Source organism: Chiloscyllium plagiosum, chromosome 20, assembly GCF_004010195.1.
Source record: "Chiloscyllium plagiosum isolate BGI_BamShark_2017 chromosome 20, ASM401019v2, whole genome shotgun sequence".
Lineage (NCBI taxonomy): Eukaryota > Metazoa > Chordata > Chondrichthyes > Orectolobiformes > Hemiscylliidae > Chiloscyllium > Chiloscyllium plagiosum.
Window position 1 is genome coordinate 29,234,394 of NC_057729.1, and position 24,351 is coordinate 29,258,744.

The 24,351-nt window shown below is 39.8% G+C and overlaps 1 protein-coding gene across 5 annotated transcripts in view; it reads right to left on the reverse strand.

The window, feature by feature from the left end:
• LOC122560121 (collagen alpha-1(XX) chain-like) overlaps window positions 1–24,351 on the reverse strand; it is a 184,639-nt gene that overhangs the window by 34,839 nt on the left and 125,449 nt on the right. For 4 of the 5 annotated variants that reach the window (XM_043710376.1, XM_043710378.1, XM_043710374.1 and 1 more), the window contains exons 28-40: window positions 22,858–23,001; window positions 21,747–21,911; window positions 20,416–20,454; window positions 20,098–20,236; window positions 13,456–13,598; window positions 12,698–12,807; window positions 10,016–10,174; window positions 9,861–9,938; window positions 6,288–6,374; window positions 5,021–5,074; window positions 4,620–4,715; window positions 4,415–4,468; window positions 2,132–2,185 (exon numbers count right to left, since the gene is read on the reverse strand). In XM_043710376.1, coding sequence (XP_043566311.1) covers window positions 2,132–2,185; window positions 4,415–4,468; window positions 4,620–4,715; window positions 5,021–5,074; window positions 6,288–6,374; window positions 9,861–9,938; window positions 10,016–10,174; window positions 12,698–12,807; window positions 13,456–13,598; window positions 20,098–20,236; window positions 20,416–20,454; window positions 21,747–21,911; window positions 22,858–23,001 — 1,322 coding nt within the window. The remainder of the gene's footprint in view (window positions 1–2,131; window positions 2,186–4,414; window positions 4,469–4,619; window positions 4,716–5,020; window positions 5,075–6,287; window positions 6,375–9,860; window positions 9,939–10,015; window positions 10,175–12,697; window positions 12,808–13,455; window positions 13,599–20,097; window positions 20,237–20,415; window positions 20,455–21,746; window positions 21,912–22,857; window positions 23,002–24,351) is intronic. The other variant, XM_043710377.1, reaches the window with a different exon arrangement.

Sequence of the window (24,351 nt, forward strand, 5' to 3'; positions counted from 1 at the left end):
GGAGTGAAGCCCTGATCTCTGGAATTATTCATGTTCGTAGTTCATTCACACATTCTGAAGTCTTTGCATCCCGTCTGGATGTGATGACTAGCAATGGCCACAATAATGCATTTGAGGCCAAACCAGAGTTTTATGAAGGTTTATCATTTTAAAAAATGACAGAATCCTATACAGGCCTGAGCAAGATTTGTGGAAGAATTTGTGTGCAGCATCACGCAAGAAGTTTGGCATGGCCTATCTCAATGTGAGGTGAGAGTAACTTCTAAATGTCCTGAACAATCTAGAAGTTGAGAATTCTCGACATGAAAGACAGAATGAGTCCTCAGCGACTTTAGCATGCCGCTGGCTGTGAGCAACCTCCATCTTGCTCAGCATCCTGGCATGATCTATAGATACCAGCCATAAAGCAACCCGCGTCTGTGGACATTGTCAACCAACAGCTGCTAACCAGGTTTGGTTTGATGACCCTGGGACATTTGAGTCTGGAGCGCAGACTTGCTCATGGCTTCTTGCTAGAGGCATATTAACCCTCTTGGACTAGGATTTCCAAGCGATGGGGAACAGCAGACAAGGTGAGATGAAGGGCATAGCCACTTTTCAAGCATCTCGAGAGGAGACTGCTAAAGGGCCTTGTGTGCTTCCTTCTCTGGCTGGGTGGTCCCTGGCATTGCTCCATCTCCTTGTGAAGGAAGGTGATGTGGAGTGGGTCAGGTTTCCTGTTCCCCTATCGCCATGCCTTTAGTGATGGGAACCAGTGGCTGGGGCAATGGAGTGCAAACATGTGCACTTCTCCAGCAGATCCTAAGGGTGCTGGACTTGTCTCTCCATGGCAGATGCTAATGTCTCCATAGGAAGCAGTTAAATGCTGGTATGCTTCGCTGCATTGCTGCCACTTCTGGGCAATGAGGTCAGTCCTCCTATTCCTCCCTGCATGCAGAAAAACTCCCTAATGGCCGACACCCACAGGCTCCTCTTCTGCCTGGGCCTCAGTCAGTGCCTGGTCTCCGGCAGTCCTTCAAATGCAAGCTGCCTGGAATGTTTCTTCATCGGGCAGCTACGGAGCTGCCACAGTGATGTGCTCACTGGTAGGTGCCTCCACACTTTCTCAGCAGAACATCTCACTGAGGTGTCAGTATCTGAACTGGGGTGGGGGGCGGTGCAAGAGGTCTCAGTACTCTTCTCCTCAGAGGTCAAGCAGGAGGTATCTGATGGAGAAGGCTGTTTCTCCACCCAGATGATGGACCTCCCACTGGTACCTGTGAGGCAAATGAAAGAGAAGACATTATAGCCAGTGGTTAGAAACGGTGTGCAATGAATGATGCTGACAGCAGGATTCGAAGGCAGCAGAGGCCGTACAGAGTTAATAGTTAGGAATGTGGGAGGTTGGGGTGAAACAACAGCAAGTGAGGGAAGATGTTGCAGGCAATAGTTAAAATGGCGCAGCATGAGCCTTGGAGGGTGCCCTGGCAGAGAAAGTGTGTGTGTGAGGTTGCAGGGAAAAGAGTGTGGTGCTTACCCTAGCAGAGCAGCACTGTTTCTTGTTCCTCTGCACCGAGACCACTTTGACCTGGCTGGTAACTTCGGACTGGGCTGCCAGGGTCTGGTGTCATGGCCTCATCTGCCAGTCCTTCATGAAGAGGATGCTCTTCCTTTGCACCACCCTGTCCACCAGGAAAGCCAGGGCTCTGTTAGACAATCATGGCAGTATCGTCTCCTTTTCCATCATGGTCAGAAATTGTCCATCAACGAGCAGGGTAATCTCAAGATGACATTGCTTGTCTGGATGCACTGCGGCCTTTTAAGTACACTGAAGCTGTCAGGGATGCTAATCTTCTGGCAAATCTGGTGATATGCTAGTTGTTCCAGGAATGGCACATGGTAAGATGGGACTAGAGTTTGGTTGTGAGGGATGTGATAGGGTGGGGTAGGTACTTAACGAGGTGAGTTTGGCAAGAGATGGTGAGAAATCCCATTCGGCCTCATGGCAAAAAAATCACAAGAACGTTTTGGAACATCCTGAAGTTGTGAAAGGTGGCATATATATGCAGGTCTTTCTTTACATTTTGTAAGTGACATAGGCCTAATTACGTTATGTTGCTGTTTACCTCTGTTTATATAACTTTTGTTTTACCTTTGGTCCTTGAAGGCCTTCAGCCCCTGGAGGACCTGGAGGACCCGGAGGACCCTGTGGAGAAATTAAATCATTTAAATTTGATCATATGCAATCAGGTTATTCTTTAAAAAGTAAGCCATGTCATGACTTTATCTTCCCATTCCCAGAAATTCTCTCTTTACCAAAGTTTAAGCTGATATCCCCTTTGTGATCAGTTTTCATCTGTGAGTCCCCATACTCTGACTATTGATGGTTATCACCTTATCACAATCAAACCCATTCTGGTTTCCAACTAAAGTTGACAGATAAACACAGAGCATTCAGATTCAGTTTCCATAAGGTGGAAACATTTTAGTACCAATAGTAATTTTCATTAATCTTCCTGATGCACAGATTTCGGTTTATGAACAGATGAATCAGTTTGATCTCTGTTTGAGGTTCGCATCATTCTTCACATCCTATCAAGAAATGACTGAATGCAATGGATTTTCCAAAGACCAAGGATAGAACCATAGAAATGATACAGCACAGAAGGGGGCCATCAGCCCATCTTGTCCAAGCTGGCCCAAGATGCCCTTTCTAATCTCCTGTTTCTGCACACAGCCATAGCCCTGCAACTTATAACATTTAAGATGCAGATCCGGGTACTTTTTAAAAGTGTTTATGGTCTGCCTCCACCACCAACTCAGGCAGTGACTTCCACACAACCACACCCTCTGTGTAAAAAAAGCTTTCCCCCACATCCATTCTAATTTTTCTGCCACTTAGCTTGATGTCCTTTGGTTTTTGAACGCTCTGCCAAGGAAAACAGGTTCCTCCTATTTACTGTATCTCTCCCCCTCATGATTTTGCATACCTCCATCATGTCACCCTCAGCCTTCTCTGTTCCAAGGAAAACAACTCCAACTTCTTCAATCTCTCATTTTAGCTAAATTCTATGTGGCTGTGGTTCTGAAGGTTTCTGCTCCAGAAATGGCTGCATCTCCAGTCAAGCTCTTACAGTATAGTTGCTCCATTATTCCCTGCCCACTGCAGGCAGAAACTATCTATTCTGACCAATTACTGACCCATCAGTTTATTCTCAATCCCCAGCAAAGTGTTGGGTAATGTCAAACTCCAGTCCATGAATATGGACAAACATAAGGACAAAAAAGGGGAGGCAATGGCTTAGTAGTATTATCACTGGACTGTTAACCCAGAGACCCAGGTAGTGTTCTGGGGACCAAGATTCAAATCTCGGCACATCAGATGGTTGGATTCAAATTCAATAAAAATCTGGATGGTGACCACAAATCCATAGTTGGAAATATCCCATTTGGGTTCATTAATGTCCTTTAGAGAAGGAAACTGCCATCCTTACCTGGTCTGGCCTACACGTGGCCCCAGACCCACAGCATTCTATCGACTCCTAACTGCTGTCTTGGGATGGGCAATAAATGCTGACCAATGACGCCCTCATCTCATGAATGAATTTTACAAATTGAAAAGTGTACAGTTCCATTCATAAATAATGAAGAGGTCTGCACTCATGTGCCAACCTCTTGGGCAATATTCTACTCTGGTTTAGTATTTGTGATGCATTCACACTACATAGGGGTTGGGGATTATTTACCATCTATAAACAAGAATCTAATCATATCTTCTTCAATGATATTATCATCATCAAATTTCCCACCATTAAAATCCCGTGAGTCAGCACAATCAGAAATATAACTGGGCCAGTGCCTCTATTACGTGCTTATGCAAGTAGGTTTTAAGGCTGGATATTCTCTGGACTGTGTTTCACCCTCTGACCACTTAATATCTTACTACAATTGCCAAGACACAGGTTATGAAAATTATGGAATATTTCTTACTTGCTTGGATGTGTTTAAAAACACACAAGAACCTTGATATTATCCAAAACAAAGTTGCCCACTGATTTGCATCCCATCCAATACCTTAAATATTCATCACCTTCATCATCCATGTAAAATGATAAAAGCATGGACCATTTACAAGATTTAGTGCTATACAACAGCAACGTTTCTTCAAAAGCACCTACCAAAGCTATCTAGAAGGACAAAGGCAAGCTCAGACACCTCTTCCCATCCAAATTACACACGGTCCTGATTAGATATATCAGTGGTGAGCTTTACAATAATCTAAGATATCAGAATTTCTCATGGCTTCATTATTTATAAATGGAAGTACACTTCACAAAGTGCAATTCAGCATGTTTGTCCATATTTAGATCAAGGTTGCAATAAGGTAAATAATTAATTATAAAATTAAAGAGGATATTTCTCTTTGAGTCTTCACCTGGCTATTTCTTTGTCCAGGGTCACCTTTCTGACCTTTTTCACCAGGAGGACCCTTTTTAAAGAAAAGAAAAGTAGATACATCAGTAAATTATTTCAAATTGTTCCCAATATGTTAATCATATTTTATCCTCCATTGATAACAAATGATACATTATGTAATTTATTTTGGTGATGTTTAGTATTCATGAATAACACATACGTACTGAAGGTCCACGGATACTGAGTCCTCTCGGTCCTGGAGGTCCTGGTTGGCCTTCTGACCCCCTAGGCCCTGGACTACCAATTGGACCTTCTGGACCCTGTAAGACAAATGTCACACTATAGGACTTCTCTAAAAGTTGATACATTGTTTGTTCTTCCTTTATTTTGCATCTTTACCCACTTTTCCCTGCCTTTGGGGAATAACGGGGAAACATTGGTAGGATTAGCAGACCATTCATCAACCATAGTGAATGGCAGCTGTCACTATTAAGTGGGATTTGGTGTTGGAGTTTCTTGTTTAGAGGCAGAGATGCTACCAACAGGACACAGAACCTCCAAGCTCTGCATTACTGGAAATCAGTTTTTCGGTAAAATATCATTTTTAACACATTTCTTTACTTACCTGAGATCCTGGTTCCCCACGCTCACCCTGGGCTCCTCTTAAACCAGGAGGACCCTGAAGAATTGGTTACAAAGTGCAGGATTAAGAAATACTATTGAGAGTATTTTGAATGTATTATTTAGATAGAAATAATGAATAAATACACTTCAACTCTTCACAGAAATTGAGCAAAACTGAGATCACCTTATTGCAGACTCGGTCTTATGAAGGGGGCTTATGTTCACATAATTCAAGTTAGTCCATGATCATGTTCATGTTCTCAATAATGCAGACTTATCATTACAGGATATGCTTCAATGATTACACTTTAAAATGATTTCCTCCACTACTTGTAAAATTCCATGCACCATCTTAACATCATAAAAGGCAAAGTATTTATTTTAAGAAGCATTTCAGAGAAACATGGGAAATGTTTGCAGACGTGACATGTACCCGATTTCAACTCCATTGTAGATTTCCCTACAGGCACTACCAGATATGCTGAGTTCCTCCAGCAATATTTGTATTTATATAGCATCATTGACAAAATGAAACAACCCACAGAGGAACACAAAGTTTGACACTGAACCACGCCATTTTAGATCAAGTGCCCAAAAACTTAGTAGTAGAAGCAGATTTTCAGGAGTGTTTTAATAGGTAAAGATTTGCAAACAGAATTCCAGGGCTGCGGGTTTAGCTACTAATGATACAGGAAAGAAATTTGCGAATACACATCAGGGCTAGAAATGTAACAGCACAGAGGTGTAAGAGTTGACAGACAGGGGTCAAGCTGTGGAGATTTGGAAAGAAGATTGAGAATTTTGAAAATTAGGTTTGCCAAGCTGCAAGCCAATGTAGCTCAAAGAAAACAGGTGTGAGGGTGAATAGAACTTGATGTGATTTAGGACACAGGCAGCAGAACCTTGGATGGGTTTGCTGGAAATTGGTCTGGAATGTAGAGCCTTAAAGGGTCCAACATGTTTCAGATTAATTCATGTAATTAGCAGCCCTACACCAGGTCAGTAACTGAGATGGCCTCAGTGTATTATTGTAATGTTCATTGCATTCTATCAGGTGCATATGGTAGAAATGACAAATAAAAGCTACTCCATTCTACTTTAATGGCTCATTTTTCAATAGTGATAATTATTTTATCTAGTACGTTGCTTAATTATATCTATCAGATTTTGTGACTCCATGCACTGATTTAACTGTAACACTTCCCATGTTGTCAATAGAATAATAGTCATTCTGCATTGTGTATTGTATGATAAAATGATCTACTCACTGGGAGTCCTAAAGGCCCAGGTCGCCTTTGGACGGATGATGAACAAGTACAAGCATGGATAAGAGGAGGACATGCCACTTCATCTCTCTAAAACCAAGAAAACATTCTCATTAGTACAATTTACGAAACACATGCAGGACATGTAAAGTGATAACCAGGGCTAAGCAATGTCACAATCAATGGATCAGATCTAAGCTCTGCAGTCCTCCCAGGTTTAGTTATGAATGGTGATGGACTATTACACAATTCACTGAAGAAACAGGTTCTATAAATATCCCCATCCTCAATAATGTAACAGAAGTGAAAAAGATAAGGCAGCAATCTCATTATTCATCACTAGCTGGTGGTGAGCAGTGTTTGTAATCATTATAGTCCATTTGGTGTAGATCCACAATGCTATTAAAGAGGATATTCTGCAGGATTTTCACTCAGTGACATTGAAGAAATGGCAATATATTTCCAAGACGGGATGGTGAGTGGGCTGGAGGGGAACTTGCAGGTGGTGACGTTCCCATGTATCTACTGCTCTTGTCCTTCCAGATGGTAGTGGTCATTGATTAGGAAGATGCTGAGATGGAAATGTGTTGCTGGAAAAGCGCAGCAGGTCAGGCAGCATCTAGGGAACAGGAGAATCGACGTTTCGGGCATTAGCCCTTCTTCAGGAATGCCCGAAACGTCGATTCTCCTGTTCCCTAGATGCTGCCTGACCTGCTGCGCTTTTCCAGCAACACATTTCCATCTCTGATCTCCAGCATCTGCAGACCTCACTTTCTCCATTAGGAAGATGCTGTCTAAGGAGCACTGGTGAACTTCTGCAGTGCATCCTGTATATGGTACATCCTGCTGCCAGCGATAAACAATCATCAGCAAGGAGTGCCCAACAGCTCATCTACCTTGTCCTCCTCCAGTGGTCCCCAGCATCACAGATGCCAGTCTTCTATCAGTTCAATTCACTCCAAAAAATGGCTGAAGGCACAGGATACTGCAAAGGTATAGACCCTGTCAACATTTTCGCAATAATATTAAAGACATGTGTTCTAGAACTTGCTGCACCCTTAGCCAAGCTATCCAGGACATATTACAACATTGGCATCTGTCTAACAATTTTGAAAATCATCCAGGAATGTCCTCTATACAAAAAGCAAGATAAATCCAACCTGGCCATTACCATCTCATCAGTCTACTCTTGATCATCGGTAAAGTGATGTAAGGAATCAGCAACCGTGCTATCAAGCAGCACTTCCTTAGCAATAACCAGCTGGACACTCAGCTCCAGTTCTGACAGGGCTACTTAGCACCTGATCTCATTACAGCCTTGGTTCAATCATGGAACAAAACAGCTGAATTCCAGTGACAAGACTGACTGCTCTGACAGCAAAGCTGCAAATGCAGTGTGACATTAAGGAGCCCGAGCAAAACCAGACACATATGAATTGGGAGGAAACATCCCTGCCATAAAAATACCATTTACTTTAGAGTTTGCTCTTTGAACGAGTGGCATGTGGGTTATGGTCTGTGTGTATGAAGAGATTTAATGATCAATGAGATAATGGGAATTCATTTGTGTTGAGAAAGTTTTATAAATGAAAAAAAAAATTGAGGAGCTTTCAGCTCAGTAGGAAAATTTGTTTAGGTACCCCCACCCTCCTCTAGCTTATCTCTCCACGCTTCAGGCTCTCTGCCTTTATTCCTGATGAAGGGCTTTTGCCCGAAACGTCGATTTTGCCTGTCCTCGGATGCTGCCTGAATTGCTGTGCTCTTCCAGCACCACTGATCCAGAATCTGGTTTCCAGCATCTGCAGTCATTGTTTTTACCTTGTTGATTTTAACCCTACTGCGAATCCTCTTGCAAGGATGCCTGCCTTGAAGAAGTTTTCCTCCTCTCTCTACAAGAATCTCAGGGAGTCCCTCTCCCACTGCAACTCCCAGGTCATTTCCTCTGCCTTGAAGCTCTTACTCTATGCTACTTTCTCCCCACTCCCACCCTCCTCTAGCTTATCTCTCCACGCTTCCGGCTCTCTGCCTTTATTCCAGATAAAGGGCTTTTGCCTGAAACGTCGATTTAACTGCTCCTCGGATGCTACCTGAACTGCTGTGCTCTTCCAGCACCACTAATCCAGGAAAATTTGTTTGCTGAGGGAAGAAAACTTAGGGAAAGAGCTTGGAATGCTTTTGTTTTCAGTTTGCAGGAGTCCTTGTTGTCATTAGATGAGTGAAACAGTTCTCCGACAGAAATTGAGAAATATTAGGAAGTAAGCTACCTCAGTGTAAGTGCTTCCTAGAACAGAAGTATTTGGTTTGAGAATATCTAAGCTCAATATTTAATATTTAACATTTAAGCCCAATGAAAAGATTCTTAAACTCTCCAGCAGGAAATGGAAGAAATGTTTAAGTTGAACCAAGAGATGTGATAGGGAACAGACTCACTGGTGTTTGAGTCCTGAAATATGATGATGCTTGGATGGATATGATTATATTTTTAATATAATCTGTCAAATGTGGTATGGGCAAATGACTTGGTTTATTCTATTTTTTCCTCATTTCTTTTGTACAATAAACTTCTTTTTTATTGTTAAAACCAAATCTGCAACATTGTGTCCAATGTTTCTTTGAAAGATCATTTATTAAATAAAAACAAAACAAAACATGATCCATCAAGTCAGATTTCAGTCTCGGATCAAACTTAGCCAGGAAGAACATCAGCTGTGCTCATAACAGTTGGTTGGAGACATATCTAGAACAAAGGAAGGTACCTGGGCATACCCACATCCCATGAATGATTAGCCAAGAATGTCACCTAATCTGCAGTAAGCCATGGATATGTTTATCTTGGCATTAAATAGTTGGTTAGTATTTAGTGCTAATAATGCTAAAGTTGTGGGTTCAATCAGCATGGCTTCTCTTGTGTTTTTGAATTTATTACCATTAGTTTCTATCTCTATGCTGACTTTTTAAATATGATCAGATTCTTAGGCTTAAATTAGGTCATTAGCTTTCACTCCAATGAAATTTGTAGAAATGTATGAGAGCTTTAATTAAATCATCATGGATATTATTGACCAAGCAAGATTGAAATGTAGAGTTAAATGAAGCTCAGCATTAATTATAAAAGAGTTATAACTTTACAAGACCATTTTCTAATTGCGTCTTATCCACCAAGGCCAATTGTACATGTTACATCCCAATGACATAACTTTGATCAGTTCAGAACAAGTTTTCCTTTATTGGTTATGTGTTCAACAAAGCTGCATAATTCAGACTGATGCTTTAGAGAAGTACTGAAAGAATGTTACATCACCGAAGGTGTCTCCTTTCAGATGAGATGTTCTGCAGTTACTTTGTTCTAATACACAAAATGGATTCCTTCGTAGCATTCAATAGAAGACAATTTTTCCAATTCCTAATCAATATTTATTCTTCCACCAACGTTCAACCAGTTATTTTATTTTTGTTAAACTTTAGTTTGGGTAACTGCTTGCCACTTTTTCCTATGTACCATGTTAAAAATCTGCACACACAGATTCTATGGTTTACTTTTAAGGCTTCAATGTGATAGTTCGACATGAAACTCACCAGTGCAGGTAGATCACAGCAGTTGTCCATGTCAGCCCATGATGTATTACAAACCATTTCAAATGCTTGTAACTGAAACTAAACAAAGCATTGAGCACAATTAAAAAATAAAAATCTGTCAAAGAAATGAAGAGATCTAATCAGCAATCACTTACTGGCACTGATTGACTGCCAGGGCCCTTCGTATTTACCAGTTTCCCTAGAATCTCAAAACCTTGTGTGGAGATTTTCCCAAGAACATTCATGGATTTCTCTCCAATTTCCATGCAGTCAATATAAAGTTTGACCGTTGTCCTACTCACTGCTATATGGACCTAAAGAAACAAGGAAAAACAGTTTTACATTTGTATTATTTGTCATCAATATTCCATTTGCATTAGGAGAAAGGCTCTTTAACTGCTATCACGAGAGGCTTAGATATTACTAAAATAAATATAGAACTGGAAACAACCCTGCGGTTAATCTGGCCAGTTCCAACCAGTTAAACCCTTTGTCAAATAATGAATCTGTGTTTGAAAAAAAAACTGTTACTTCGAAAGTTCACCAAGTTGTTGAATCTAAACTGCCTGTGCACCTTCCTTCTTCCAAATACTTGCTTTTTCTTTAGTCATGGAAAGCGTAACAATCTTGAACATATTATCAACACCAAACTAACCTTTTCTTCAAAACCTTGTGGTATCTCCCTAAGCCTTCTACATATTAAACAGTATGGCTCTTCTAACATTCCTCAAACTAAATTGATTGCTGCATTCTGCTTGGATGTGATGAATCTTTTACCCCTATAGTCATACATACCAGGATGAGGCTAGCTTTCCTCACTACTGCTGCATACTGCACTATTGTCAACAGCAAACTATCAACCATTAGTCCTACATTCCTTGCCTCTGATGTGTCCTTTTGCCTAAAATTATTTAGTTTAAATTCCCAATTGTTTACTTCACTTTCAGTTTTTACACTTACTCACATTAAAGGTCATTTGCACTCAGGAGCACACATTTCTAATGTCTACAGATCTGTTTGGATTTAGTTTGCCTATTCCTTATTGAATGAACCCTTTTCTCATGCAATTTGGTGCCTTTTTCAACTCCTTTAATGTCCTCAGATGCATCTATGGTGTCTCTACCTCTAGAAATTCAGGCATATATGCTAGTACTTTCTATAAACATAGGGAGGAATTACTCAGTGTACCTGCTTGTCTTTGGTCATGTGATATTCTGTCACCTTGGAAATCTTTACGTAATACAGGAAGAACTAGCCATTTGGATACAGAACTGCCTCAAAGATAGAAGACAGAGGGTGGTGGTTGTTTTTCAGACAGGAGGCCTGTGACCAGTGGAGTGCCACAAGGATCAGTGCTGGTCCACTACTTTTCATCATTTATGTAAATGATTTGGATGGGAGCAGAAGAGATATGGTTAGTAAGTTTGCAGATGACACCAAAATTGGAGGTGTAGTGAACTGCATAGAAGATTACCTCAGATTACAACGGGATCTTGATCAGGTGGGCCAATGGGTTGAGAAGTGGCAGATGGAGTTTAATTTAGATGAATGTGAGGAGCTACATTTTGGGAAAGCAAATCTTAGCAGGACTTATACACTTAATATAAGGTACTAGGGAGTGTTGCTGAACAAAGAGACCTTGAAGTGCAGGCTCATTGCTCCTTGAAAGCGGAGTCGCAGGTAGATAGGATAGTGAAGGTGGTGTTTGGTATGCTTTCCTTTATTGGTCAGAGTATTGAGTACAGGAGTTGGGAAGTCATGTTGCGGCTGTACAGGACATTGGTTTGGCACCTGTTGGAATATTGAGTGCAATTCTGGTCTCCTTCCTATCAGAAAGATGTTGTGAAACTTGAAAGGGTTCAGAAAAGACTTACAAGGATGTTGCCAGGGTTGGAAGGAGGATTTGAGCTATATGGAGAGGCTGATTGGGCTGGGGCTGTTTTCCCGGGAGTTTCGGAGGCTGAGGGGTGACCTTATAGAGGTTTACAAAATTATGAGGGGCATGGATAGGGTAAATAGACAAAGTCTTTTCCCTGGGATGGGGAGTGCAGAACTAGAGGGCATAGGTTTAGGGTGAGAGGGAAAAGATATAAAAGAGACCTAAGGGGCAATGTTTTCATCCAGAGGGTGGTAAGTGTATGGAATGAGCTGCCAGAGGAAGTGGTGGAGGCTGGTACAATTGCAACATTTAAAAGGCTTTTGGATGAGTATATGAAAAGGAAGGGTTTGGAGGGATATGGGCCGGGTGTTGGGAGGTGGGACTAGATTGTGTTGGGATAACTGGTCGGCATGGACAAGTTGGACCGAAGGGTCATTTCCGTGCTGTACGACTCTGTGACTCTTTAATCCCACTGTTAGTTGTTTCTTGTAAGTTTACCTGCAATCCTACCCTAACTTGATACTTTACACTTTTAAGTACATTGTCCATTGCCTCTAACTTACTTCAGAATTCTCTTTGTCCATCTGCTATCCAGGCAGACTTGCCTTTTTTAAACCAATCGTCTTTTCACCTTATTCCCCATATTAGTTTTGTTGTTGTTGTGTGACTAAAGATGTGAGAACAATAAATCCATCTATTTTGATTCATTATTTGACATGGGTTAATATCTTGTTCCCAAGCAAAGGAATCGTAAAGTATTAATGTTTGCTGCATGATATCCTCATTTGTCATTTTGATTTCATGTGTTAATTGATTAAAAATGATATGACTGCTGGGAAGCATATACATATGGATAATCAAAGCACCAACAACATACTTTGGTACACATATAAATATCAGAAATCAAACATTACATAAGTACTGAGTTCTAATCGGGCTTTAAAAATAACGGATGTACCTTATGAAAACTTCCAAAGAAAACTTTTTTAACTTCGGGTTGGTTAAAAGTAACTTCCTGTAATTCACTCTTATAATCAAGATGAAAATACTTCAGAGTTTGTTGGTTACCTGTAAGTTACATGGAATAACAAATTAAAATTATATTACTTTTAATGTAAAATTGGTGCTAATTGATATCAATTGTCAATATTTTTGAGATGTTTATTTTACAAAATTGTACACCCAGCTGCACACTTTACTCAATTAAAAGGTGTTCTGCAAATTTGAGCCATGTTACTCTTTTTTTCATTCTGATTCATCTCTTCATGAATTTCTGTTTACTCTCCCAACAGGAAAGGGTCCCTTTTAGATTAGATTAGATTAAATTACATTACAGTGTGGAAACAGGCCCTTCGGCCCAACAAGTCCACGCCGACCCGCCGAAGCGCAACCCACCCATACCCCTACATTTACCCCTTACCTAACACTACGGGCAATTTAGCATGGCCAATTCACCTAACCTGCACATCTTTGGACTGTGGGAGGAAACCGGAGCACCCGGAGGAAACCCACGCAGACACGGGGAGAACGTGCAAACTCCACACAGTCAGTCGCCTGAGGCGGGAATTGAACCCGGGTCTCTGGCGCTGTGAGACAGCAGTGCTAACCACTGTGCCACCGTGCCGCCCATAAATTTATTAAATGGTTCCCTGCTAAAAGTATAAATGAATCTTTAAAAAAAAAATTACTTGTTTAATTTGAGTTCAAAAGCCTTACAGTTAAGCACCACTCCAACAAGAGGCTGAAAATCTTCATCTACAATCTGCCAAATGGCATATGGTTCTTTTGGAGTATTATGCAGTAATCGGAAGAGCAATGTAATCGTATACTCTGGAGGTAGTCCGGTGGGGTGGATATTCCTACATTTAAAAAAAAAGATAAATTCAAAAGAAGAGCTCAGAAGTAAATGTTTTTTGATTATATTTTTTAACAGTTGGATTTTAACTTACAAATGGAGGAAAAATATGAAGGATTTGCCTGATTAACTTTTGCCAAGTCCAATTCCCAACAATGCTCAGTCTTATGGAAAATCCATACTCAAGAATATCATGGCATGAAATGATGCAACTAATTTCTGCACATCACAGTGAACTCATCATTTCAATCAAGGTTCTGCTAATTCCAGCTAGCTGTGCAGAGGATTGAAGGAGGTACACATAAAGGAGGAAATAATCTCCAGACTGCATCGTGATTGTTATTGATGCAATAATTTTACAATGTGTGTTAGCTTGCTAGGGAGTTCTTTATGAAAGTTTTTTTCATTAAATTCCTTTATTCCTGTTCAACATAGTCTCATTAACAAATGGCAAGTGTTCATTGCACGTCCATAAAATTTCAACATTCTTGACTTTTGTTGTTGGGAATATTGATTGATTCAAGCTTCAGGGCAGCCAGTGGCTGAATTTATGAGGAGAAAGTGAGGTCTGCAGATGCTGGAGATCAGAGCTAGAAATGTGTTGCTGGAAAAGCGCAGCAGGTCAGGCAGCATCCAGGGAACAGGAGAATCGACGTTTCGGGCATAAGCCCTTCTTCAAATACTTTGCCTATTTGCCCTATCCATGCCCTCAAGATTTTATAAATCTCTATAAAAGTCACCCTTCAGCATCCAATGCTCCAGGGAAAACAGCCCCAGCCTATTCAGCCTTGCCCTGTAGCTCAAATCTTTCTGCAACTAGTAACAATTACTGTCCTTTTACACTTCCTACTCACACATGATCACTAACTGCTCTTGCATCAACTTCTGGTCCACAATTGGACCAAAGGTTCCAAATCTGGTTGGAGGAGATTGGTAGACATCTGGATCCTCATTATCTAAGAAGAGAAAATAGTGTAATTGGTCTTGCTATGAAGAATCGGACTGGTCATGTGGAGATGGGGAAATAACAATGGACAACTAATACAGTAAGCTCCACTGCATTGTGTGGTTCTCCATCATCATTAGTGCTAATTCATCCAAGGCATCCACAAGGTTGTATCCATTTTCACTAATTGTCAATCTCTCTTAATAGAATGATACAATACAGAAAAGGTCCTTTGGCCCACTGAGTCTGTTCTACCAAGAACACACAATCTACACTAGTCACACTTTCCAGCAGTAGGCTGATAACCTTGAATGTTATGATATTTCAGGTGCTCATCCAAGTACCTTTTAAAGTTTGTGCTGCCACCCACCTAAACTACCCTTCCAGGCAGTCTATACCAGATTCCTACCATCCTTAGGGTGAACAAAAACTGCCTGCCTCCAACTCAGTGCTAAAATATCTGTTTAGAAAGAGGCTTTACCTGAATACCAACTGCCAGCCACAAGCATTGAAGTCCTGACAACCCCTCAGCTCAAAGAGGTCAATGATTTGAAGTCATGACAGAGTTGGGCCGAGACCAAGTCTGATGAGTTGTGAGGCTGGATATTTTCCAATTATGAACTACATGGTTTAAAGGGTTAGGAACAGCATGATCATTCACAACACAGGGCCTTGTAAAGAGAAAGCTGTTTCATGTAAACAGAAGCCAATGGCCGGCATGATCATTCCTTATGCTCACATCTTGTCTATCAGCACAAGTTGGAGGAACCTACTATGTTTTGCTGCTCAAGTTTGTATGCCGTCAGATTTCTTGATAGAAGAGAGGAGAGTTGGAAGTTGGAACATTGCTAGGATGATTTGAGATATTAATGAGCTGCAAATGCATGAACGTAAGCTTCTCACCACACAACAGGGAGGTCCTGAACTCCTCTAGTCTGGGAGAGATTTTCTTGACATGAGGATTTGATATCTAGAATCTCAGCCGATTTAAGTCATCTCACTCACCACTCTCAGAAGGGAAAATTCTATCTCAAGATAGCAAACCTTTTAAGTTCATAGAGTAAGAGGTATACAGTACGGAAACAAACCCTTCAGTCCAATTTGTCCATGCTGACCAGATATCCTAACCTAATCTAGTCCCATTTGCCAGCACTTGGCCCATATCCCGCTAAACCCTTCCTATTCATATACCCATCCAGATGCCTTTTTAATGTTGTAATTTACCATGTTAGGATTTACAATTAGACACAAACTCATCTACACCAGTGCTTATGGACCTACTAATAGAGCATCTTGACACTATCATTACCACCAGTAAATATGGGCTTTGTATCTAGCAGAAGCCTCTAATAGAAACACGACCAATAACTCACTGTAGAACAGAAATGTTCCTTCACCCCATCACTCATACTTTGCAAATCCTGTGGAATGCATGGGAGTTAATTAGTGTCTGACCAACTGTTTCCATTAACAGGATGCCCATTATTAGGCTTTTATGTTGTGAAATATCAAAAGCTGCAACTCCTCCAGGAGAGTTTTAAACCTCAATTGAAGTTTCCTAACAACTATGACACATTAGACTTAGACTGTAATAATGCTATAAACAGTTTTGTTATTTTGAAACAATCCAAACCAATAGTTCATCTCAACTCTGTACTACAAAGAGACAGGGACAATGAAATTAAACTACGAGTGGAATGGGGAGTGAGGAGGAGTAGGGGCTGATTTTCTTTCCGGCTGAGAGAGCCTCTGAGGTCCATACATGGCAGTAGCCATCTGTAACCTGGAGTCATTGCCACAATGGCGTGTTGAGACCGATCACTGCAGGTAGAACCTCGGAATAACTGCACAAATACACAGCCTTGCCACTTTGAGGGAATGTTGGGGTGTGTGGGGATGGTGGTGAAGTAGATTTATTTATTTTTGGGAGAATAAAAACACCAGCCATCTTGGGCTTTGATGTTTAAAGTTGGTCAACATTTATTCCTCATTGCTAAAGCAGTTTCCAACCCATCTACCCATATCTTCAAACGTCACCGCCCCACATTTGGCAGAGTCTGCAGATTGCACAGTGGACCTATTAGATATCTCACAGCTCATCAAATTGGAATGGAAGCACACCATCGTCACTCTCAAGGGGCCATTAAGAAGATAGTCTAGCAAGGCTCTAAAAGCCTAAAACATGGAAGGACATTAATGTGCTATGTAGTTTTCTAAATTTTAATGTATACCAGTCATGTTTATATGGAGTCAGAAATGCGGAAATTTACTCAACTAGTTATGTAATACTGATATGGCTGCTCAGACTTGCATTTCAGCCTTAATTACTATAACATACATGGTTGACTGGCTGACTAACAGATTGGCTAGCATGTTGACTACCAACTGAATGTACAGAAAGATGGAGACCAATTATACGATTGCTCACATATCATGATCTCATCTCGCTGTCTTAAATGTAGATTGCCTTTCTGAGATCTGTGCAATAATACAATATCCTAGATTTTCCCTCTAAAGAGTAGGAAACCTGTTCTGATAAATATGTAGAAGGATGTACATTAGTACCATGTCTTTATACATTAAGATAACTCTTTGGCAGATGCACAACACAACTGGATCTAGTGGTTATACAATGATCATTCCTGAAGAAGGGCTTATGCCCGAAACGTCGATTCTCCTGTTCCCTGGATGCTGCCTGACCTGCTGCGCTTTTCCAGCAACACATTTCCAGCAGTGGCTGAATTTAGCCAATAAGGAACATACATAACCTTTGATATGACATGGATTCAATGGCCATAAAACATGTCTTCACAGCATCCAGTTCTTTGCACAATGTGTGTTTTTGTTTGGGCGTAACATGGCATTCGGAATGCACATGCAAACTTCTGGTGTATGCTACACTGCAACTGGAGATCAGTTAGCTTAGTTGGCTGGATGGCTGACTTGCTAAGCAGACTAACATTGGCTGAGGTTACCAGGAGTTTACTCTCTTGCTCAAGGCTGAGGTTACTCTCCTTCCCAACCTCTACCTTCATCTGTGACATGGTGACCCTGTTTTTTCTACTCAACAGGAAGCTTAGCCGCAAACATTTCAATGAGCAGGCAGTGCATGCAGTTTTGTCGTGCCAGAAGCAATGGGCAATCTTACTGGCAAACTCACTTTTGTTTTCAGGCCCCATCCAATTTTGCCCCAGTGCATCTCAAGAAATTCTCACAAGGCTAATGAAAGCAAGCATTTCTGGGGACTGATGGGTGACCTTATGAAGGTTTTTAAAATCATGAGAGACATAGGTAAGGTGAATAGCTGAAGTCTTTTTTCCCAGGATAGGGGAGTCCAAAACTAGAGGTGAGAGAAGAAAGGTTTAAAAGAGATCTGAAGGGCAACTTTATCACGCAGAGGGTGGTGCATGCATGGAACAAGCTGTCAGAAGAGGAGGTGGAGGTTGGTACAATTCCTACAATAGTTTAGAAGAATATGGACCAAATGCTGGCAGATGGGACAACATCAGTTTAGGATACCTGGTTGGCATGGATGAGTTGATGGGAAGCCTCTGCTTCCATGCAGTATAACTCTATGACTCCAAGACGTTACGACTAACTGTGCCTTGAAATTTTTAACTGGGTAAATGCTACTTCCAGATTCTATATAGATGATAAAATGATGACATTTGCGTATCACACATAGACAATTTTTAAGAAACTTCCAATCGATGTCAACTAATGTAAAAGCTCCATTATAATTTCTGAAAGCAATGGTAACTATTGGCACTTGCACATTACATTGAACCTTAACTGCAATCATTATATAGTTTCAAACTTGGGCTTTTCTTTAGAAGCAATTAGTATTTGACAAGGCAATAAGAACTGCATGGTTTAATAAACTTGGTATTAAAAATGGGGTATATTTAGCAATGATTAGATTTAAGTGGAGATGCTGGTTAATGTATAAATTAATATAAAAAAGCATGAGAAATCACATACAAATTGAAACCGATACATATGAACAGAAATAATTGCATGCAGTTGAGAGCTGTTTCTATTGATTATGATGTAAAAGCCTCTATTCAAAATCTAGACTTTGAGATGGGCTGAGACCTTACATTATAACAAAATCAACACACTAAATCTATTCTTTGAAAGTGGTGAACAAAGCATTGTTAAAAAAAAGAGAAAAGAAATCAAAGTGTTTTGTCCTCCAACATCCAATTTAAATGATCTGTCACATTCGCTGTGTCATTCAACTGGGTAACCTAGAAGCTACAAACATTAACACACAAGACCCTGTTCCTAGTAGGCTAAAGGAGTTGGATCCTACACTGTACCATTTTCATTGAGGGAAGCATTATGGAAATTGCCAATTCTTGCTGCATTCGCCATAGCTATGCCATGACCAATCAAAATCAACCAGCTTGGTCTGAATTTATTTAATTAAAACTGAACAAACCCTTCCTGCTGCATTTCCATGCCAAACATGTTCCAATTAGTGTACACTCTGTTTTCATACAGTCTAACATGATGCTTTCTTGGTTTTTTGCCTGTCAATCCTGATGAGTACATGACATAAACCTTTAACATCTTGTCTTTTATTCAGCAATATTTAAATGTAATATTGTTATTTTAAATTGTGTGTTATTTTTTAACTGTTCAAAATGTAATGTTAGGTCTCAGAAATGTTTGTTACGAAGAAAAACGTATTGAAATGATAATTTTAAAAATCTTAACTGGTTTACCAATCAATTGATGATAAACTGTTTGCATATATATTTTCATCATTAGTATTTGAAAAATCATGTCACAATTAATATAGGCAGTTTCCAATGTACATTTTAGCATTAAAAAAAAAGGAAGAAAGAATTGTGAACATGAAGTGTACCACATGCAATGTTACAATATATTAAAAAAATCTGACTGTGCTATGAATCAAAAAGTGTGGTGCTGGAAAAGCACAGAAGGTCAGGCAGCATCCAAGGAGTAGGAGAGTCAACGTTTTGGGCATAAACCTTTCATCAGGAATGTGGTGGGGTGGGGGCCCAAGGGGACTGAGAGATAAATAGGACGGGGGTGGAGCTGGGGGTAAAATAGCTTGGAAGGTGATAGGTAGATGAAAGAGGTGGGTGATGGTGATAGATTGGAGCGGAAGGTGGTGTTTACTACAAGTTCAAAGGAATAAGGAACACTGCTGTACAACACAATGTGTTATTTTGTTGTTCATGTTTAAGTGCCCCCCCTTTTAAGGCTAGCAATTCTACTGGAGTGAAAAGGGTCATTGCTATTGATATTGAAAATCATAACGACTTTGTTAGCGAGAAAATCAATGCTTTGTTTGAAGATATTGAGACTTCAATGTTTTCTGTTCAATGGAAATTACATAAAGTTTATCAAAGGTGAAGAAGAGAAAGCCAATCAGTTAGGCATAAAGCATCGTTCAGACTAGCAGTGACAAAGATGTGAGTGAGGGTCTCAACGATTTGTGTGCTGGGAAGGGATTGGAAGTGAACAACAATAAGATGTGTAAATGTGCTCTTGGGAATAGATGGAATTAGACTCTCATACATACCTGGTGGTCTGTGTAAGCTGCGCATTTTCAAAAATGATATATGATGGTAAACCTGTAAAGATGTCAAACTGCATAGAAACTCCTTCAAGTTCTGAATATTCCCTGACGTCTAAGCCAAATGCCTCCATCATGTTAATTCCTATAAGAGATATATCAAACTATAATTGTGATACAAAACCGGTTTTGGTCCATAATAAATTTGAGAAACCATCAGCATTTTATCTGACAAATAATCATTATTAATTCCAGAATGTTAGCATTTTCACTTCTTTAGAACTGAAAACAGCTGAATCAAAATAAATTACATAGACTTCATACCTGGCACGACAGTGTCCTTAATATTTGTTAAGGGACAAGCTGAAAATAAGCATGAAAGATCAATTAATCAAAAATGACATCCTTCAAAAATATTTGCGAATGATTCACACAAAATTAAGTTGCTTTTGCTATGCAGATCAACTCAACAATTTTACTTACAACCATATCATCAATCAAATATATGACCAGTTACTATGAATTTAGTATTACTTGTTAAGGAAAGAAAACATGGCCAATATAGTAAGTGGATTCTCTGTTCTTTGAAAACCTCTGTTGGATTTTTGGCAGCCAGCAGAACAAATGAACAGTATTACAATACTTTATTTAAAGAATAGCAGCTAAATACAATCTTTAAAGTATCCACCGAAAAGTTGGTGAAGTCCTGAAACTGAACCCACATTTATCTAGATAAACCAGAAATAATAATCAACTGAAAGAGGTAGGAGTTAGAAAACTGATTCAATAATCATATATATCTTTCATTAACCACCAGTTTTAATTGCCACTCTGATAATGAATTTTTTGGGTTGAAAGAATTAGTAACACAAACTTATAGAAATCAAGCAAAAAAAACCGGGAAGCCCTTTCAAGATTGTGCAAGTAGGTCAAATATTAACATTATAAATATTTTAGCTTTCTATCTGATTCATGTGTATAACCCACTCAATTACTTCACTTATAAAATATAACTTATTTAAATATAAAATATTAGAAGAAAACAGATTCAGTGGGTTTCACTTTCTGGTTTTCTGTCTATGTGGTCACTTCAGTGAGTTTGGCTGTTTACCCCCTTTGACATCATTGCCACTGAACACTTGGAGGCCCCTTTGACATGTCATTGTATTCAAATAGTCATCAAGAAATGATAAAGCTGCTCTTCAGAGGTTACTGGCTCAGTGAGGGGAGCCTTCAATTAGCTTATTGATGAGCACCATTACTTTCCTGCAAACTATGAAATCCAGCTCATCATACGTGATTTAACACCCACAGTCTGGAACTTCAGTCAATGGGACTTGACATCACAACCTCAGATACAACCTCAATGCACTCAACTTGTAGCCCTTCATGACCTAACAGATAGAAGATTGCACAAGATACAAAGACATACTCTGAATTATTAAATGGGAAGCTTTACATGCGGAGAACCAATTTGTAAATATCGGAATAGACACAAGTTAATCTGAATATGCCAAGTAAAGCTGCATTGAGCCTTTAATAGTTAAGATGATCTGTGATACATATTTAAAGTGGTGAACTCAACTTTCTTAAAGGTTCCAAAGTTTTGTGTCTCCTGTCATGGTAACACACATGCAGTGCGGGAAAGTACTTACTTGTAGAGACAATCTGACAAATGGATGAGATAAATTTGTTTCCAACAGCACTTAAATCATCAAAATCATTTACATGCCATACAGTTCTCATGCTAGGTGTGACTGCAATTTCATTAATTTTCTCCTCATCAGCATCATCGACGCCAAGAATAAAGATAAAGAAACCTGTATAAAAACATTGAAATGAACTTTACAATGACATAACTAACAACACAGATATTCTCTGGTGCCAACCGTGCACTACCTACATTTTCCTTAGTACAAATTAAATGACTTGTCATTTATAACAAACTGGATACAAATATTGTTAATATCTATCACAAGCCAGGTGCCACACATTTTACAGAAGCAAAATAATGTTAACGATGAAGATTGAAAAAGCCCGTCAGAAATCTGCAGCCTGAAATGTACAAGCTGACAGCAGTGGCCCTGCTATGTCAATAATTACTTGGCATTATCCACTTAGACCATCATCCTACTTGAATAGTGGCTTTAAAGGGACAGAACAGGTAATTAACTAAATATTGGAATCGTGCATCAGATGCCAGACATCTCATAAATAACATCACATGGGATCTAGTAACACACACTGAGTCCACATTGGCGGATTCAAGGAGGAATAATAATTCTTCAGTTAGCTGAGTTGGCTGGATGGCTGGTTTGAGATGCACAGTGATGCCAACAGTGTGAGTTCAATTCCTGCATTGGCTGAGATAACAAGGAAGGACTCTCCTTCTCAATCTCTTCCCTCACTTGAGGTGTGGTGACCTACAGGTTAAACCACCACCAGCCATCCCTCGCTAACAAGAGGGAAGCCCAATGGCTTGGTAGGATTAGGGCAACTTTACATTTTTAATGACAACTGATAATTATGAGCGTAATTATCATGGTGTGCAGCATGATGCTACCAGATCACATGAAACATGAACCTGAGTGTTTGGTTTTAGAGGTGTCCACCATTACATTTGCCTCTATATAGTATGCATATACTTCATAAAAGTTGGCAAAGTTCACTGAACATCAGGATGGGAACTACCTTCTATCAATAACCCAGCCATGATCTTAGTACACACAATTCACATCACTGAGTGATGGTTGTCTGTCACATCACCTTTCAATCCTAACTCCTGCAGCGTTTGATGTATTTCACCCAGTATGGTCCCACGAGTGATCACGATCAAAAGTTTGTGAACACCGTGCCTCCTCAGTGTTTCTTCTTTGGAAAAAGGATCATTGGATGGTCTGCTACCCTTGACTATAAAAGAAAATTAAATAGCATGTGATTGAGAAGTTAAGAAGTTTAAGAGAGCAAGGAAGACAATGTCTCAGCAGGTCATACACGCGAAGACAAATAAAGTGTTTTCATATGACAGAGGTACCTATTTAGAGAGTAAAGATATTAAAAGAGAATAAAGGTTAGTGAATTTGGGTTAAAAAGAGACAAGTTCCCAATTACAAAATGGGAATAAAAAACATTTTCTGAAAGTAAAGCATTGGATTAGACTCTCAACTTATTAAGGGTATCTATCTGAGGTAAAAAATTCAGCTTATCTAAATCTACTAAAATTAAACACATCATAATCTACGATTCATAAAAGCATAAAATAATTCCTTTAATTGTACTTTCTGGATACAACACTAATTTTTCTGTCAGATATCCTGATATATTTCAGCCAGAGTGTAGGATTGGTACCATGATTGTACTCCTGAATGAAAAAGCATCTGGCAAAAAATTAGTCAGGTTCTTTAATAGATCATGTAAGGAGTATAAAAGGACCATCAAAATTAACTCACCCAATGGAAGCAGATTCAGTAATAACATTTAGAATGTCGTTAGATACATCATTGGAAGAAACACATTTTGAGTCTACAGGAGACAGTATTAATTGGGTTGCTTCAGCACAGACTCAAAGACTCACACTCAGATATCTACAGCACAGAAGGAGCCCATTTAGCCCATCATGTCTACTTGGGTCAACAAAGATATGACTACTCTGATCCCATTTTTCAAATTTTGGCCCATAGTTTTGGAGGCTATTGTAATGTAAAATAATATCTAAATAATCTGCAACGTTGACAGTTTCTAACTCATTCCCCTTTCAGATGGTGAGTTTCAAACTCCCAACACCCTCTGGATGAAAAATAAATTCTTCTCAACTCTCTTCTGACCTCTGACCTTAAATCTATATTCCTGAGTTATTGACCCCTCTCCAAATGGATAAAGTGCCTTCCTATCTACCTATGCCTTTCAAACTTTGTTCATGTCTGTCAGGTCCATTCTCTGCCTTCTCTGCTCCAAGTTACCTCAGCATATCCAATTTTCTTCCTAACTCACACCCTCCAGCCCAGGCAACACAATGGAAAATCTCATCTGCACCCTCTCTCGTGCAATCATATCCTTCCTATAAAGTGGTGACCTGAACTGCACACAGTACTTCAGTTAAGGTCTAACGAGCATTTTATACAGTTTCAGTATAAACTTCTTGCTCTTGTACTCCATGCTTTGGCTACTAAAACAAGTATACCTTATGCCTCCTTAACCACCTTACCCATCTGCCCTGCTATCTTCAGTCATTTGTGGATATGCACCCTCTGATCTTCAGCA